Raw genomic sequence first — 18,756 nt, forward strand, 5'->3', positions numbered from 1 at the left:
TTGCTGTGTCCAATGGTCATATAAAAAAATTGGGGACCAGCCAAGACAGTCTGGCACATAATCCCTGTGTGAAAGCACACCTTGTTATTTGTACGTTTACAGATTAAACTAATGAGATGAAACCTTAACTGGTGAGCTGGAGACATAATTTGTTTACATTTACATTTAGTTTGGAGCCCTTTGCTTACAGCTTTAATGCTAAGCTAGCTAACTAGCTGCCAGCTGTAGCGTCCTATTTAAACAGACAGATACAAGCCTGGTATATATCTTTTTGTCTTTGCTTAAAAAGGAAAATATCCCTCGACATGTTGAGCTAAGTCTTTGAGGGACCCTTGTGGTTTGGAAAAGAAGCTAAAAGTGGAAAAACAAAACCTACCAAAAAGCTTCTCCTCTCACTCAAGACAATGTAACTCGCCTGCAGGCATCGAGTATAGGATATGCTATTGCATCAGCATGTGCACAAGACATGAGATATTTACCAGCGACACAGATATTGATTTTTGGCGTTCCTTCTGTCGTTACATGTAAAAGCTAAATTGACCAACAAGCCAATTTCCCAAAGAGTCAATGAGATCCTTTCAGGCAGTTTTCATGGCAGATTTAACAGACTGACAAGCCCGAAACTAGGGGTGTAAAATCAGATCCTCGTCGTCCTCTCCTCCAGATCTGATATTTACTGAAAGGAAGACATTCGATTGATCGGTACACGGATATATCGATCCAGACCTGGCATTTCCCAGTGTGACTGAGCCTCAGAGAGGAGGACGTCTGTCTCTTTATTAAAGAATCAAACGCATACAGACACATGCAGTCACACACAAACAAGCACATCAAGTTCACTGATGTGAAAGTGTTGTAATTAAAGACTTATTTATCATCAAAGACACATTAAAATGAATTTAACAAACAAAACAGATTTTATAAAGTGGTAAAAATCATTCTGTAAAATTACTATACACATAAAAAAGGAGAGGGCAACTTAATGTTGCAACAGTTCCCTCTGCAGCTACATGATGGGGTAGCAGCCGTACAGGGCGATGCCACACTGGTCATTCTTGTTGCGTGCCATCCGGATGTAGCCCTTGTCTCCGAAACGCTCTCCCCAACTGGAAAACAAAGGAACAGGAAATGTAATTTAAGGGACATTTAGAAGTAAAAGTGAGACATTTTTAATGTAGATCATTTTAATCACTTCCAAACTCTTGGACACAATGTGTCTTGAAGTTTAATATGGATCAGGGTGAATATTTTAAGAAGAAAATCTGAGTTTATTAAGTTTATTTAGTTACAATTTGCCTCAAAGGAAGAAAAAAACTCACCACATGGAACCATAAGGGCATACATGTTAAGGCCTCATCTTTCCTGCAGTAGGCTATAATGGCCTGATCCCATTTCCCCCCCTTGGCCCCTCCCCTTTCACACAGTGTACAGTTTGTTTTGTGGATTTTATCAGTAGTAATCATCACGCCATTATATGAGAGCTTTTTCAGATGCACACTCTAAAGTGGCAAAAGAAATTCCCTGATTGCTTTCCAAACAAGCCAGTGTAAAATTGAATATTGGAAAAAATATCTAAAATTCATAATCGTGAAAAAATCTGTTTGAATATCTGAGTATAATGCAGATGCAATGGGATATATAGTTCCTTTAATGATGTTGTATTTCAGAAAAGGTTAATATTCACATGTCAATAGGACTTTGTGTAAATAAGAATTTAAGAGAGACCCTTTTCCCATGTGCCAAACATTTCCTGTCATACGTGGTGTCCCATTTCTTGGGTTAATATTTCAGCCACTACACCCTGTAACTTCTGAGTTAAGAAATTATTCAACGAGAAATACTGCTGATAAACTGCTTAAATATTCAAACTAAAAAAGATTCATCTTTAATAAATAGAGCAACGGAGTCAATGATCTACTGTGGTACTGGACTAAATGGGCTGGAGCTCTTTTCTCGTGTTCTAGTCTTTTACATTCACTCTTTCACACACACATTCACACACTGTTGGTAGAGGCTACTATGCCAGTCTCCAATCAGGATTTAAAGGACACTTCGGCATGTAGACCGCAGGAGCTGGGATCCATCCGCCAACCGTCCGATTGGGAGATGATTGACACTGAGCCACAGTCGACTCACACTTTATATTTAATTTAAAGGGACAATCAGCCTGTTTGTGCACCAAACACTCCAAGGAGATCATGTTAAGAAACATTATTAAAAAAAAGGATTATAAGCTTAAACAGGCCTGCTGAGGTCAGCGGGGAATGATTGGTAAGTTTTGAGGTGATGTAAGTTTTGAGAAATGAAACTCCTTCTTCTCTATTACACAGAAATGATCTTGTGACTGTTTGGTTGATCGGAGTTAATAATTGCCTAAGTCAGAGAGGCAGGGTCCTACGTCAGCCAAATACCCACACCCTGAACAGAATGACTGTTGTTTGTTGAAACTCTGTACTTTTTCAGCACCTTGTTTCACTTCCCCTGCATCCTCCAGTACGCACCACACAGAAGGAGGAGGACGATAGAGGATCTATATATGATCTCAGTGTGAGCGTGTGACCGGACAGTGAAAATGTCTCACCTGTTCTTCACCAGCCAGTAGTCCTGTCCATTGAGTGTGCCGTATCCCACAGCTAACACCCCGTGGTTCACCTTCTGTGTGCAGCTCTGGTCATCATACACACCTGAGATGTCACAGATAAAAACAACATGCATATAATGATATGATATTGCTTTTTATATTCGTGTTGTTTTGTGTCACCATTTCTTAAAAACATTAAAGCCAGGAAGATATTTTAAATGGCTACATTTATATCACACTTTTATCTACATACAGATTTGTTTGCCATAATGTAATTTTGACCTCACATTTGTTTTATTATAATTATAAATGTCTAAATATATTCCCAGCAAATCAATCGTCTAGCTGGCGAGAAAGAAAACTTTAAAGGGTATCTACCCCAGGGTAAGAAAGCCGTGTTTTCTGCCATCTCAGGTTAAAAGTGACCTCTTTGAACCTTGTGTAAAAATAAGACCCGTTCCCCTTTAAATACACTTAACAGTGATGTCACAGGGTCCTGAAGTACACAGTCATGCAGGTAAAGACGATGTCATACGTACCACTCCTGTAGAAAGCAAATCTGGGCCTCGTGGCATCAATCGCCACTGAAATGGGTCCGATGGTGGCGAGCCCCTGCTTCAGAGCGCCCTCGTCCCCCTCGGGCAGGAAGCTGTACCTGGAGCAGTTGGCGGCGCGGTACACGGGGTTGTACTGGCACTGTTGTGACTGAAGGAAGACGACAAATGTGGGTTAAAAATCACGACTTACAGCATATCCGTGTGAAATATGCAAATGAGAGTGCCTGATAGGGATAGCAACAAAATAATGTCGTGCAAAGGTTTTTGAAACAGTCTCTAAAAAGGTTAATGTTCAAATTCTGCAGTTCTTTGAAGATGAACCAGAAACTGAATTTGAGAAACAGACGTGAGTCACTGCGCTTATTAAGAGTGGTTTTGTTTTTTGGGCTGAATTAGAGCCACAACACCTCCGCCAGGCTGCAACAGTGTGTCGGACGGGCTCGGAGCAGCCCTCCTCCTCCTCCTCCTCCACACAAACACCAACAACAGCGAACCAGATGAAGCCTGGAGGACAAACACGTTGTCCGCTCCGATTAATTTATTGTTGCTCCAAAGAGACATTAACAGCAGAGCACAGACGAGCGAGGAGAGTGTTTCTGTCTACAGCCTGAAGGGTCGGACTTAACTTCTTGTACACCCACATTGTTGTCTCATAACAGGGATTCCTAAACTATCAACCTGGGTTTGCTCTGAATTTCTATACGCTTAAAAACATCGTGAGTGTTTGATGTTTTTTCTTTTGAATGACTTTTCATGTGTATTTTTTGCCGAGCTCAAAGAGGGCAAAGTCACTTCCCACACAGTCCCTCTGAGCCCCTTGCAGATGTTTAATCTGTACTCACACGTCCTTTGTAGGGGTACGCAGCTTCAGAGTCGATGCCCTGGTTGTCGATGACGTACTGGAAGGCGCGGTGCATGAAGCCGCCGTTGCAGCCGTGGTTACCATATTTGCTGGAACAGTCCACCAGGTTCTGGGGGCTGAGGTCCACCAGCTTCCCTCTTGTCTTGGCCAACTGGCCCTCCAAGGCCCCCGCCGCACTGAAGGCCCAGCAGGAGCCACAGGAACCCTGGATTCAAACGAGTGGTGTTACTGTGCTGTTCCTCAAGCTGGCACTTTATTAGCCTAAAGTTAGATGAGCTCATGAGCTGGAGCCAGCTGAGGGTCCGGCAGAGCTGAAGCTCTTACGTCTCCATTGTTTTACAGAAACATTTAACATGTTGCACAGAACAAGAGGAAATCTAAAATCAATGCTTGTGAGTCTTTGGTCAAATTATCTGCACAACAGGTTGTAATAAGATAATTTTCCCCTTTTTTTGCATTAAAAAGGAACTTTTCTTTCCACTTCTTTCTTTTGTAAATCAGCTACTTTGAAGAAATACGGCACTGTTCTTATTTGCTTTACACAATAGGATCTTTAAGCTTCCTTTAAAACGCGGGGACCACAGACATGAAGGCAGATGTAGCTATTTTCTTTTCACATTTTAATCTTAAGAACATCTAAACCACACGGTCCAGACAGGAAGCCGAAGACACCTGATGTTTGTACTTATAGTTTACAAGAAAAACTAAGTGAAGTGGTTCTAATGTCAGTTTTCTTTATAAATTTGGTAATGAGTTAAAGACGGAATGATTGACAAAAGACATCACGGACAGATTCTTTTAAACAATAATTGTATGGAACAAAAATGCAGTCATTTAAATGTTATTGATTTATTGTAGCTAACATGTTGCCACCCTAAAAAAATCTAGGAGACAATATAAAAAGGTGTGAAGACAAAATAGAGGAAAAGAAAGCATTAACACCTGTGAGTATGTAATGTACATTTAAACCATTTGATATGTTTGTGTGTGTTTCTGTAACAGTATCACAACTGAGTTATGTATCCCTAATGTCCTAATATCAAAAGTCTTTGGAGACTGAAATTGAATAAAGTTCTTCTTGTATTAAGTGTAATGCAAAGTTCTAATAAACCATAATTAAAGTCTAATCCTAAGTAGTTAAAAGTAACAAATGGGTGGTTATTTAGGATATACGAGGAACAAGGTCAGAAATGTTCTCCAGATTCAGGATCAGTAACTCATAAAAAGACAAAGTGAATGTGGGAACAGTGATCACATCGTTCAGCTGTGATCAAAAGCAGCTTTTGCATCGTGAGCTGGTCAGCATCGTGATCTCAGCACATGTCGGGCAGTGATCTCACACCTGTCAAAACCCAAAGTGGAAGTGGCCAATTAAACTTGCAACACTGGCTGATGTGGTGACGACTTCCTGTTTGACAACTATTCAGTGAAAAAGGAACAGGAGGATTGTGGTGATCATTGGGAGGATGACAGCGTTCACTGCATCGCAGCATGTCTCTGCTTTTACCGACAGCCCTGATGAATCCTGCTGACTGTGGTTTCATTGGGTTAAAAGATGTAAACAGACTGAGTCAGTGTTCTGACCTGCATCTTGACTTTGGTCACACAGCCCTTCTCCCTCCAGTCCATGGTGTCGGGAACATCAGCGCCTGACGTCCCTGCAAAGGGAGATGGTGCCCTCTGGATGTCAGTGGGAGGAGTGAGGGTGGCGAACTGCTGCAGGATCTCCTCTTGTGTCTGTGAGGAAGAAAAGAACAACGGATGAGGAGCAGCACTGAGTTTAGTATCAAACGGCTTTTTTTATTTAGCAGGGTTACAAATAAAGCTTTTACAAGGACAGCTGTGTTATCGAGGGGTTAACAGGACGGAAACCTTTATTGATAATCAAAACATAGCGACTGTTTCAGCTGTAATATGAAGTAATAATCAAAATCTATAAGATGCTTCACTGCCACCGTCTTTCTTACACTCTGATTTAGCTCCTTGTAAAACATTTCTAAAAAGGGTTTTGATCATTTACAGAAAATAGTCTCTCAGCATAGACGTCCCGCCTCTTCATCTACCCAAAACACGCATTGAACCTGAGCCCTCAGGTGTCCTTGGCGTGTTGGAGCCCTCAGGTGGGCTCAGTCTGCAGCAGAACAGCTTCTTGTGTCGGTCTGAAGCAGATATTCACGCTTATGTAAAGTTCAATGACTGTAGTGTTAGAGTTAGTTACGTCTCCTCTCGCCGTTCCTCCTCTACTCTGCTACTCGGGAACAGAACGCTGCAGGAGCCCCATTTGTCAACAGAGCTGTCAATCATGAGGCCACACCCCCTTTTTATAGCTTGTTTGATTTTATAGTTGTCCCATCTGTTAACATGGAGGAGGCGGGCTTTATGAGCTATACTGCAGCCAGTCAGCAGGGGGCGACAGAGAGGAATTGGCTTCACTTTTAGGGAGCTGTCATGTCAGCCATCTTTTTATACAGTCTGTGATCTCTACACTAGATAGCACCTCGCTGGTGGTGAAAGTGCAACATGTAGAAAATAAAGGCCAATCACAAGGAAGCAGCAGTCACATATTTACGGTACCTGTTGCATCATGTATCTTGATAACTGTGACAGCAAACTTTAATTGGCATTTTATACCCTTGATAACACAGCTGTTACAACACAGCTCAGAGGGCACAAAGCTGAAGAATCAGCCATGTTTCTTGTGGTATAATTTAAGATCAATAAACTGGACTGAAATTCAGCGAGAATATTTCCAAAGACTTTTACAACACAGATTGAGGCGAGGCAGGTTAGAGGACGCAAACCAAACACAGCGTACTTTATATTCCAGTGTGCAGCCTGAGACCTTCAGTCACTCATTAAGTTAGACTCAGAATATACTGCAGACTAGTTACTACATATGTGCTGAATAGAATTCATCCTGGAGGAGCTTCGAGCAGAAATCATCTCATTATTTCAGTGAAGTCTCAAAAGGTCTGAAACTATAGTTTCTCAAGTAAAGTAAAGTCAGACCAGCGGAGGGAAAGAAAGACCAGCAGCAAAATGTACTCATTTACATTCTGCATGAGGTTAAAAAAAGACTCACTCGTCTGAAGCTTTCATTTGTCTAAAGCAGCTAAAACCCATACGCCTGTATATAAATACTTTGTGACACTGTAAACAGGGTTCTCTCCCCTTAAGAGAGCGACTTACAGCAGGTGCACCCCAGAGAGCACCCCTTTCCCACCAAAATTAGCGCTTTGACGCGAGTTTTTCAGACCCGGGAAGACCTGCTTATAGATGCCAATTGTCTTTATAGGTCTTTATTGTGTCTATTACTAATTCAGTCTGTTTATCAAACTCGGCGCCGACAAATTTGGAACATTGGCGGAACAGGCGGAATTTGTAGCTGAGATGACAAAGAGTGGCAGGAGTTACCGACGGAGCATAGCATCGCGCCAGAAAGGGGGCGGAGATTATGTGTTGCCATCAATGCCGATCGGAGCCGAGGCGATAATTACCCAGGTCTACTGCAGAGTCATTGACCCGGGTCTGAATGCCGTTTGTAGCCTTTCCCACCACGCATAAAAGCCGGGTGTTAGCGTAGTTTTTGGACCAGTGGGAAAGCAGCTTTACGTACTCTATTACTGTCACCACGTGTCTTTCAGTCGCAGCAGGCAGCCGTTTCTTCTAAAGAGTTCTTAAAAAAAATCACTAAATTGCAGACAGGCCAGTGATTGCTCAAGGTTTCTTTGCATGTGTTACATTAGCCTTAAAATAAAAAACAAGTGGCTAACACACTCAGCTTCAGCCTTTCTATCTGGCTACCTAGCTAAAGCAACATTTCTTTATAAAACGATGGGATTCAGCTCTACCCTTTACTGCATATAGAGCCGTGCATTGAGGCCTAAAAATAGCATTTCCATTTCTCTCTACACTGCACCTAATTTAGGATTGTGTTAGCAGCTTTGAGCAGGTGTTTTCCAGCTGCTTTCTTGTGCACATCGCATTAAAACACTTCCCTTACTTAGCTGCATGCCTCTGTTAATGAAGCTGGAATAAATTAGCCTTGTCGCTGCAGACTTTAAACAAACTTTACAGCAGACTGTGGTTCGCTCGAGGTTTGATGCTGCAAAATGAACCACTCCCAGATTCATAACTCAGCTATAACTGCAAACTGCACCAGCATCACTGTTTGATCTCTTGTTATGACAATGTTAGCAAACAAGCAAACACTCAAGAAGTTGAAGACATCTTTAAAAACAGGTCAAAAAAATGATATTTCAAGATGCAAACCCACTTCCTGCTCCTGTGAGTACTTCTCCAGCCTAGACATTTAAGGTCCACATATTTTAACTTGATATTGTTCCCTATAATGCTTCATAACTCCAAACAAATTAGCATCTAATTAAATTACTAGAAACCCACTGACAGGAAGCTAACACGGAGCCTCTGGGGCCTCTCGCCTTGGAAACATTCCAGCATATATGTAAAAATATACCACACTTTATTATAACGATTAGCCGCTGAGCTTCAAAGTTCAAACTAGTCACACTGTATCTAGTCTGTATCCCCCTGACCTTCCACTATCATAAGTAACACAGTCATTAATAAATAAAAGTGATGATCATAAATCAATAGACATTTTCTTGAGTATGAAACCGCAGAGTGAAGGAGTTTCTCACCATGTCTCCCATGTGGTTCATGCTCAGCTCGTAGGTGTGCAGCCCCATCGAGGCCTCCAGGTTGTGCATGGTAATGAGCATCAGGTTCTTCTCCCACAAGTCCCTGCGGCGCACATCTTCCACCTCAAGACAAACAGGAAGAGTGCATGAGGTCAAATACTGTATAAGTTCATCATAAATCTCACATATGGATTTTGCGCCTACAAACACAGAAGAAAACTTATATATTTACATCCGCACTGTTTCCCTCATACCTCATTTTGGTACTTTTTCTCGTGCGTCTTCTTCCACAGCTCCCAGTGGACGTCCAGCCTGCTGTCAAACACGGCAGCTGCTCCAACACAAAGGGAGACGAGCAGCAGGCTCCCCAACATCAGGCCTGTAAACACGCACACAGACACGGACCACATGAGAAGTCAGGATGTCGGCTGACCTTTGATGAGACGCTTGCTGTCTCACATCTCGAGAAAAACAAACCGCCTGGCAGAGATCACGCTTTGAGTCACAAACATGGTTTACTCTAAATACAAAACCACATGGAGACAATCAAAAGAACAGAATCAGACTGCAGGGTGAGGGTGACTAAATGTTTTTACAGGATGCATTCAATTCAAAAGACAAAACAAAGCAGAAGCTTTTGTTCTTATCGTCTGGCATTCTGACATCAGGATTTTGCAAAAGTTGTTCTAACTACACAACAGCAAGTTTGCAAATCAGAAACACAACATATATACTTCTTTCCACCTGGAGAATTAGAACAACTCCAAAAAACTAAGCCTTACGTATCAAATTTTACATGGAGCCAACTCATGTATTTTGTAGTCCTCATCTGGAATGTAGGCATATCTTTTGGCTAACTCTAACACACACCCAGCATCCAGTCAACTAACTTCATTGTTTTCGTGTTTGTGTGCCATTGGTGGCGTAACAATCAGTCCGTCATATTTTGTTGCTTGACTTGAAAAACTAGCTAGCCTAGTTTCTTACCTTACATGTGTGGTAGAATTTTCCTTATTCAGGTCTTAAGAGTAAGAAGAGACAAGTTAAAGCATCCACTGAGGCCCAGCAGACTCAGAGGTCAGGCATAAGGAGATCGTATCCCCTAGGCTCAGGATGACCCTATAACACTGTAGTAACACTGTAGATCGTAAATCCTACTGCGTGCTGATGAAGATATGCACCGTCCACAAGTTGGCCTTCAACTTATCTCTTGTTGTGGACAGAGTGGCTCCATACCCAGATTATTCCTCCCAACACTTGTTCCCGTGTCTCTGCCCATTTTAGGCTGTCTTATTTAACTATCGGTAAGATTGCTTACAATGTATTTCTAATATAAGACTCCAGTAAGATCCTTGTATGGCAGATAGTAGATGGAAACCTTGTCATACTGAGCACGCGGACTGGTCTGTTAGAATTGACTTGGCATTACACTGCTGCTTCAAGTGTATTGTTTCTGTCACTTCTCCTTGATCAAAAATATAAACTCTTCAACTTAAGACATCTGAGTCTCCTGAGTCTTCTTCATCTTCTGGTTCTTCAAGCTTAACGAATTCCACCACAAGATGTTGGAAGTGTTTTGGAACGTCAGCTTGGCTAACAAGCTAATGGTTAACATTACTTGTCTACCTAGTATATCTGGGTGTGTAAACACTTTTAAAAGGTAGGCTAGGCTAACAAGCTTGTAACAATAGGACTGTTGTTCCAGGTACCTAGAGTGTGTGTTAATGTTCAGCGTGCAGATGTTTAAAAAAGTGACCTGTATGCAAGGTGAAATGCTTTAACTGTCCACTCTATATACAGGGTTAGCAGTTAAAAAGCTAACTGTTAACAGCTAACCAGTGTTGCCAGATGTACGATAATTTTGCCCTCTGTACGATGTACGATCAATAATGCCAAAAAAGGCCAAATGTAAGATAATTTTGCCCCATCAAAAAACCCCCAATAACAGTTCAGCGATGTATCTGTCACTCATTGCATCTCTGCACGATCTCGGCTTGCAAGCAGCTTCCCTGAATGTGCACCAAGCGTGCAGCACGGCTACAAGAGTTTCAGGAGTTCTGTCATGTTGAGCCTCATAAACGCCCACTGGCTCTCTCTGCACCGAGTTGTCACATTAACGTGCACTCAGTGGGACGCTCTGAGGCTTTCCTTCACCAATCAGTGTAGATATGGTGCTTTTATTTTGAAGGGTAATAACGGAGGGAACGATTGTGTAATGGACGGCAACTGACTCTGTTACAGGGAAAGGATGGGACCTACGTGTTGTTAAATTAATACGGTGTGCAGGGCATAGTTCTGCACGTCAGTGTGCCATTTTGACCCTTTAAGATTTCTTTCTTCATATTATGATTTGTTGGTAAAAAAAGATCATTTTAAAGCTGCAGTACGATATTACTGTATTTTCAGTCTGGCAACACCGCTGCTAACCCTGTATATGTAGATAATCTGTAAACTTTGTATATGCCAGGGTGTGTTTGAACTACAAAGGTCAGCTAGGCTAGCTAACTGCTATGTGCTTACATTGCTAGTGTGGTATAATCATGAAAGGTCAGCTAGGCTAGCTATTTAACCATTAGTTGCTTACTTTGCATATGCCAGTGTACTTTAAACTTCAAAGGGTCAGCAACAGCAACTTGTCTTACTTACTTTGCTGATGGTTTAAACATGTTAAGCAAGTCTAACTAGCTACAGTAACAACTGACTATGAGGCTAACTAGCGGAGCCTAAAGTTGCTATCTTCTCCCACATTTGAACTTTTGACTACTTTTTCAGAATAACCTTAAAACTCGGCTGAGATTAAACTCAACAACTGGGATTAAATGTTGCATCCAGAGTCGCTCTTTATTTTAAAAAGGCTGGTAGAAAACAATCTTTTGAATATTACCACAACAGTACAGTACTCAGATGATTGCATGAGGAAAAAAATGGAATAGGCCTCTGGGGCTGCTGCATGAGGAGGAAGTGGTTTTCACAAGTCTGTTGCAGGTAGCATACATGATACCTTAGTTGCAGCATGTCAGTTAGGTAGGAAGTCAGCAACAACACATCAGCACTGGTTTATTGTTGAACTTTAGCTTTTACATCCACAAAGTTAAAGTTTGTGCGATGACTTTCATGTGTCAGTGCAAGTGTATCTTGCTCACAGGGGGGTGCAAAAAATGCAGAAGAAAAAATAAGCAAAAACCCATTAAATTAAAGACGTAGAAGCAAAAATATCACCTTCAATTATATAATTTATGCATTTTATATTTGTATTAGACTTTTTTTTTACTGTACTGATCCCTTTTTAACTGATTCAAGTACTTGAATCTTACAAGTGCACAAATATATGATGTCTGAATGTTTTGTTTTCAGCAGTGAGGAAGAAGTAGAAATAAATTGCTGATGGGTATTTTTCTTAACATTCAATACAAAGTTATTGTTTTATAGATAAACACATTTTTCACCAGCAGACATCTTCCTTTAACAGGAAAGCAAAGTCATCTGTTCCACCAGCGCATTTCCTCTATCACAAAACAACTTCTGCCAGAACACTGCAACAAAAACACTTTAAAGCACATATTTGGAAAGAGTTCAATGCCAACATCTTTTGTTCGTTTTCCTGGCGGCTAAAGCACAACAACAGTGTTTGATAGTTTGAGTTTGAGAAACTCACAGCTCTTGGTTACAGTTAGGGGAAGATCGTGGTCTTGTTACAGTATGGTTAGGGTTAGCAAATGGGCCGAGTTGTTTAAAAGTCATCTGATGTCGCTATAGATATTAGATCAAATCTTGAGAATGGGTTGTCAAAAGAAAAAGTGGATTCTGAAATTAGATTACATCAGGTCGTCAAGTCTTGGCTTTATTGTGGGTGAAACCTCCAGTTTGTGTTGTTCAAAACTTTTGAGTAGCATCTGGAAAACTTTGATCTGAAAATCAGGATTATCCTGACCCCAGCAGAGGGAGGATTCAGGCTGGATCTCAGGAGCAAAATGTGGTAGAACTTCAAAATTGGTAAAACAATACAACATTTTAATAACGTACCAGGATTGCTGTATGGCAACAGTGACATAAACTAAGTCGACATCAGGGTCGTAGAAAACTAAAGGAATCTGTCCCGTAAAATAATCGATTAAAGACCTTCAATATTAAATATTAAATAAGAAATTTAAAGCAACTGTAACAACTTTCATTTTGTGTGGATTGTGGCGCCCCCTGTGGTCAGAGTATGTAGTCGATTTAGAGCACTAGTTATCTGGATTTGGTAATCTTGAAAAGTCTTTGTTCAGGTTGATAGGACCCAGTTCTACTTTGAAAAACCAAGACAAATGTAAGGTGGATGACCTCATCCTGGAGAGAGGAAAAAATGGGATTTCCACTTTTTGAACAATTGGGGCCATGATGGTTAAAAAGTATGGATTTAGAAAATATCCACATCATGTCCCTTTATGACTGTGAAGGTTCTCAGTCATCCAGGTCATAGTAGTTAAAGCTTAATCCAAAATAAACTGGATTGGTTAAAGTTTTTGAAGATATGTCACCTCTCATCATGTTCTTTAACAGCTTTTCAGCAGCTCTCTTAAGAATGAGAGCATGTGTCTCAATGAGGTTACCTGTGTAAATAAAGCTTAAATAGAATGATATCGTCCAAAATCCATGTCCCAGTGCAAACATGTTCTACTTTAACATTCAGCTGAATCTTATTAGAGGTAAAGTTTTCTGTTAACTGAGTCAATAAATCCAAAGAAGATGTAATGAAAGTAAAATGAAGTTTAAATACCGGTATTTTCGTCTCATGCATGCACAACAGAATAAAAAAGATGGACGACATTACAGCTCCCTGAAAGTGAAGCCAAACCCCCTTTATCGCCCCCTGTTGACTGGCTGCAGTATAGCTCATAAAGCCCGCCTCCTCCATGTTAACAGATGAGTCAAACTATAAAATCAAAATACATTTTTCTCAAACATGGTTTCTGTCATTATAGTTAGTTCTTATCATGCTGATTTATGTTCAAGTGTTCATTTTTCTGACATGTTTAATTTTAATTAGTCATTTGATGCTTTAAAAAGGGGGCGTGACCTCATGATTGACAGCTCTGTTGACAAATCAGTGTCCTGCAGCGTTCTGTTCCCGAGCAGCAGAGTAGAGGAGGAACGGCGAGAGGAGACGTAACTAACACTAACACCACAGTCATTGAACTTTACATAAGCGTGAATATCTGCTTCAGACCGACAAGAGAAGCTGTTCTGCTGGTAAACACGCCGTGTGGGATCCTGGCATTTCTTTTTTTTTAGGTCAGTTAAGTGTGGGTTGTGGTCAGCGGTAGATGATGGCAGCGCTTGTCTGGGGGGTATTTCGGCAGAAATTTTGTACAGTGAGAGCAGATGGAGACACGTCGTCCATCTTTATATACAGTCTTCAAAGACCCAGTTATAGAGAGACTTGGCGCCCAGTCCGGTACATTCAATGCATTAGATTAAATAGCTGTACTGTAGGTAAAGCTCATAATGTTCAGCTCTTTGACACCCTCTTAGAGGTGTTGATCTCTGTGCTTGTATGGTTGCAGCTGTGTGAGCGCTGATGTTATTTTGGATTGCATTAATTCTGGTCACAAGCCAACTTTTAAAAACATGTGCTTAAATAAGACTGTGTATTAAATGTGTGTGTGTGTGTGTGTGTGTGTGTGTGTGTGTGTGTGTGTGTGTGTGTGTGTGTGTGTGTTAGATCCCCTCTGAAGATCAGCAGCGTTTAAGTATCACTTCCACAAAGATAAAGCCGATGAACTGTACATAAATAATCTCCAATGAGGCTGCTGTCACAAGACCAGAAGTGAAACTAATGAACAAGCAAGAAATGTAGCTGAACGCATTAGTGCTGTCACTAAGCATCAACATCAGTTATTGTGTAATCAGATGATTTTTGTTACAGCTGCTTTAGTTTAAAAGAGTGTTTGCTGCCAGAAAGACGATCAGCATTTAATACAGGAAGTTAAAAGAGCAGGTAATGGGAATCAAAACTCAGATGAGCTCGGCCTAAGGTCAGTTACAGTGTGACACAGAGGACTTTAGAACAGCTTCAGAGGCTGTAATAAGTTTGATCCGAACTGACACGACTCTGAGGTGACAAAAAGTCAGTGTTTGAATTTACACAACCCCAACAAACACCAATCACAAATATTCATAGATGACCTATTAGAGTTGTCACCCACACAGAAATCTCAGATGCCTCTCATACAGCCCAAAAGTCCCCAGCCTATGCACCAAGCTGATACCATCATTTACAAACCCTGAAAGACTTTAACAGCAAGCTTTGCCACGCACCACCACTGCTATTTTAGAGTGGCCAAGAAGAACCGATTCGAGGTCATTTATCAAACGATACGATACTTTTTATTGTCCCTGTAGGGAAATGTGTCGCGGACTTGCATTTAGCTGCCTCCACAGTCGCACTAAGAATCAATATGTAAACACAGAAGAACATACCGATGACAACCACACACGACATATACTGCACATCACAATTTCACATTTTCACTTAGCAGATGTTTTTTAGGCCAAGCGACGTACATCTAAACATTAGTACAGTTTTAATCTCTGGACCTGATTTTAGTACGGCAAGTTTCCGTTTGTAGTACGTTTGTATTCTGAGTAATATTGACCAATCATGTATCAGCAGGCTGCGGCGTATGCAGGAAAAGGAGTCCGCAGAAGCCGTAATGACATCACGGCTCCCATCAGCGTCATCTGACAACGATTTCGCTTCTTATTAATCTCTACAAACACACATCTGCATGCTAACAGCTAACAAACTGTTCTAGATCAAACATTTCAACTTGAGACAATTCCCTTGATGCTGTGTCATGAAAGCCGTTCAGCGTTTAGATTTCCAAACTTCCTTGAATACATCAGAAACGCTCGATCCGTTCGATCTCATTTTAAAGTAGTTTTCTTCTCCTCTTGAGGACAGATCTGAGAAAGCTTCATTTTTACTAATCTGCATCATGATGTTATTTCAGCAAACTTAAAAGCCGCTAATTGAAGAAGAAAATCTGTTTCTGTTTCGGCTTCATCCTGCTGAAGTAAGATCTGAACACACGGTCGCTAAGAGCTCATACTCGGAGTGGAGCATGTGAGATGGGTCAGATAAAAGGCTCATACATTGACAGGTGGGACTGGAGTTCTTTTCTCCCCATTACTGTCATGGTAGTCTGAACCAGACGAGTAAGCCTGGATTTGAGAGATTGCCACACCATGCTGACATCCCACACCTGATGATGCTCTCCAGTACTGGCCGAGTCATCATGTGACGACAGTAAAACGGAAAGTGTTGTGCTTGCTGAGAATGAAACTTTAGTCTGTCTTAGTCTGCACCAAATATGGCAAGTTATAATTTTAATGTCAGGGTTTCTGTCACTTTCACACTGAGCACGTCAGGAGGGGCTGCAGGCTGAGCTGTCATAACAACGTTAGCTTAGCTTGTGTCTAGCTGCTCTGCTTGTTGTAAGGTTAGGATTCCCTCAGTGTTAATCGCTGTTCAGGTTTAACAGAATTTTACACAAAGGACTCATTTTAAATTAAAAAAAACTCTACATACATCAATTTTATGTTATAACTCAGTGTCGTTATCCAGCAAACACATGAAAGAGAGACATGTCAAACTATTTTTATGAACTTTTTATAAATAGTCACTGTCAAAGTAATCAGATAATAATAACACTCCTGCATTTGTTCATGTGTTTAAAGGATTTAACTTCAGGCTATAAAGCAATGATAGCAGACATTTCACATCCAAACAAGGTATCAAGTAGTGTAGCCTAACTGTTATCAGTTTTAACACTGCCGCACTGTGGTGTGTTGTGATCAGTACTCTGTATCAGCTAATTTTGCTAATTCAGGTATCAAACTCTGTATTAAGAAGGACAAAAGGTCATAGAAACATCTTTAAAGATTGATCAAAAGTGTGGAAGTGTCTGAACTTTCAGGGCCTGACAGGTAGATTTATACACTGGACTTTATCCAAAGAAAAGTGCCTTTATTTTGGTCCTTTTGCGTCTTAAAACTCCTTTCAATAATACTAATACGAAAAAGAATTATATCAGGCCCATACAAAATGTGTTAAAGGATGTTCTGTGTCAAAAAATATACAGATTATTGTTTTTAAACACCCGTGAAAAGCCCCAGATAACAAATCTCAGATCACAGCAACAGTCGCGTAGTTGTAACTTAACTTACACCTGAGCCCTGAACACAAAAAGAAACTCAACAGAAAAATGAAAGTAAAAGCAAATCAGCGTTAAATCTTCTCACTGGCGGACCTTTTCTATCATAAAAGCTTTGACATGTTTATAAAGCGGAAAACATTTGGATTAAAGCTGTAAAACTGCTCATGATAAAGTGTTAAACTTGCCTTGATCTGTCGGACTCATCGCTGCGTCTGTGTTGAACCTACCCTGTGTGTCTGTGTGTTCCTGGTTGATATTTATGAGGTGTATGTCACATGGTTTGTCTGATCGGGTCTATTTCCTCTTCAGAAATGGAGAGCTGCATTCCGCGGATGAGTTTGGTAACCACCTGAAGCGTGTGTGTGTGTGAGCAAGAGAAGAGAACCTGAATATGAGGAAGAGGAAACAAGTGAGCAAAAGTGATTCATTCATGTACTTTTAACGCCAGAAACCCTCAAAACTTAAACATAAACTCAAAAATAATTTTCAGATAAATATTCAAGAGGATCTTTTCTTTAATTTCGTTTCTAAAAGCATAAAAATGATAAAATAAACGATCTCAATAAAAAAAGTCTAAAGTCCCTCTAGCGGCCTCTAGAGGCTGAGATGTGAATTTACACCTCACAATACAGAGACGTAGATTCCAGCAATCGAAAGACGATTTAACAGGATAAATGCCTGGTAATCATTAAAACTATAGTGTTATCATTAAAGTTATGGAGGCCGGAAGCTGCCAAAATAAAAGACAAATAGATTTTTTTAAAAGCAGTTATTGTACCAAAAATAAGAATTAAAAACGTTTAACAACAATTCCCCCTTTTATTATTTATGTTTTATTTATTGATGTCTGAATTACATTTTTTTTATATTTTGTAATAATTTATATTTTTCTCCTACTAATTTATTCTTCTTTAGATTGATGTGTTTATTCATGTATACCTTTTATTTAAACTTTGTATTTGCCACTTATTTATTTATTTTTATAATTATCTTTATTTAATTTCATGCTTTCCACCGTGGGTTTTTGCTTACAGTCTCTTACCAACAAGCCTAGCCATTTATAATAATACCATGATGTATAATATAGTATAAAATAGTATACTATCTTAGGATGGAGTCAGGCTAACATGAAACCATAAGACACAAAATAGGAGACACGCATACACATACTGTTCATATTGCCACTTATTTGTTGCCCCAAACAAATTCAGTTCAGTATTATTTCCTTCTGCTTAAATAATATCTTCTTTGATATACAAATAAGAGGGCTGCAGTTAAAGTTATGTTTTGATCAAGTGCACAGATGGACCTTACAATTCTTTGGCTTTAGGTTATTTAAAGTGACATTATCAGATTTCGTGCCAAGTTGGCGTTTTGTCCACAGGGTGAATAAGAAAGGAAAGCCTCCAGTTGGGAGAATTAATATGTTTAATAAATACAGTGCCAAGCTGCTCATTAGACTGTAATCTTTTAGATGTTAAAGCGAAATGTTTGTGTGATGGTTGTGCGATAGGAAAGGTCAGAGAGGTCACTGAAAATGACTTCAGTTGTCTCAGAAGTCCGGTCAGTAGTTGCAGGGAGAGATGTTGTGGATCTGGACCAAAGTGTGGGTCAAGAGGAAGTGTTGACCCGTCTGTCAGCAGGCTGCAGGAAAGGTCAAGAGGTCACAGCTTTTCTTGGCAGTCTCCCCAATGTTGTTCTTAAACCAAACTGAATCATGCACTAAACTAAGAGAGCAGAGAAGTTAATATTTTACATTTAACAAACCTGCTGAGTTTATGATTGAATTAAATTACTGTTATGGTCAGGTCGGCCTTATTTATGTTTGTTAGGTTTTATTTCAGCAGTAGATGTTACAGGATCATATGTTCGGGATTTTATGGCATTGGTCTTG

At 40.3% G+C, this 18,756-nt stretch overlaps 1 protein-coding gene across 1 annotated transcript; it reads right to left on the reverse strand.

Moving 5' to 3' along the window:
* Positions 1-732: 732 nt before the first annotated feature.
* On the reverse strand, positions 733-17,149 carry LOC138584663 (cathepsin S-like). The gene is made up of 8 exons (XM_069656948.1): positions 17,048-17,149; positions 8,916-9,040; positions 8,662-8,784; positions 5,585-5,737; positions 3,981-4,205; positions 3,121-3,286; positions 2,582-2,684; positions 733-1,106 (listed from the first exon to the last, which is right to left on the reverse strand). The coding sequence occupies exons 1-8, from the start codon at positions 17,064-17,066 to the stop codon at positions 1,007-1,009; spliced, it is 1,014 nt and encodes a 337-aa protein (XP_069513049.1). The 5' UTR covers positions 17,067-17,149; the 3' UTR covers positions 733-1,006.
* Between the last annotated feature and the right edge of the window lie 1,607 nt (positions 17,150-18,756).

The sequence above is a fragment of the Semicossyphus pulcher genome, unplaced genomic scaffold (assembly GCF_022749685.1).
Source record: "Semicossyphus pulcher isolate SPU_LCO1_2020_fin unplaced genomic scaffold, fSemPul1.0.p SCAF_9, whole genome shotgun sequence".
NCBI classification, from domain to species: Eukaryota; Metazoa; Chordata; class Actinopteri; order Labriformes; family Labridae; genus Semicossyphus; species Semicossyphus pulcher.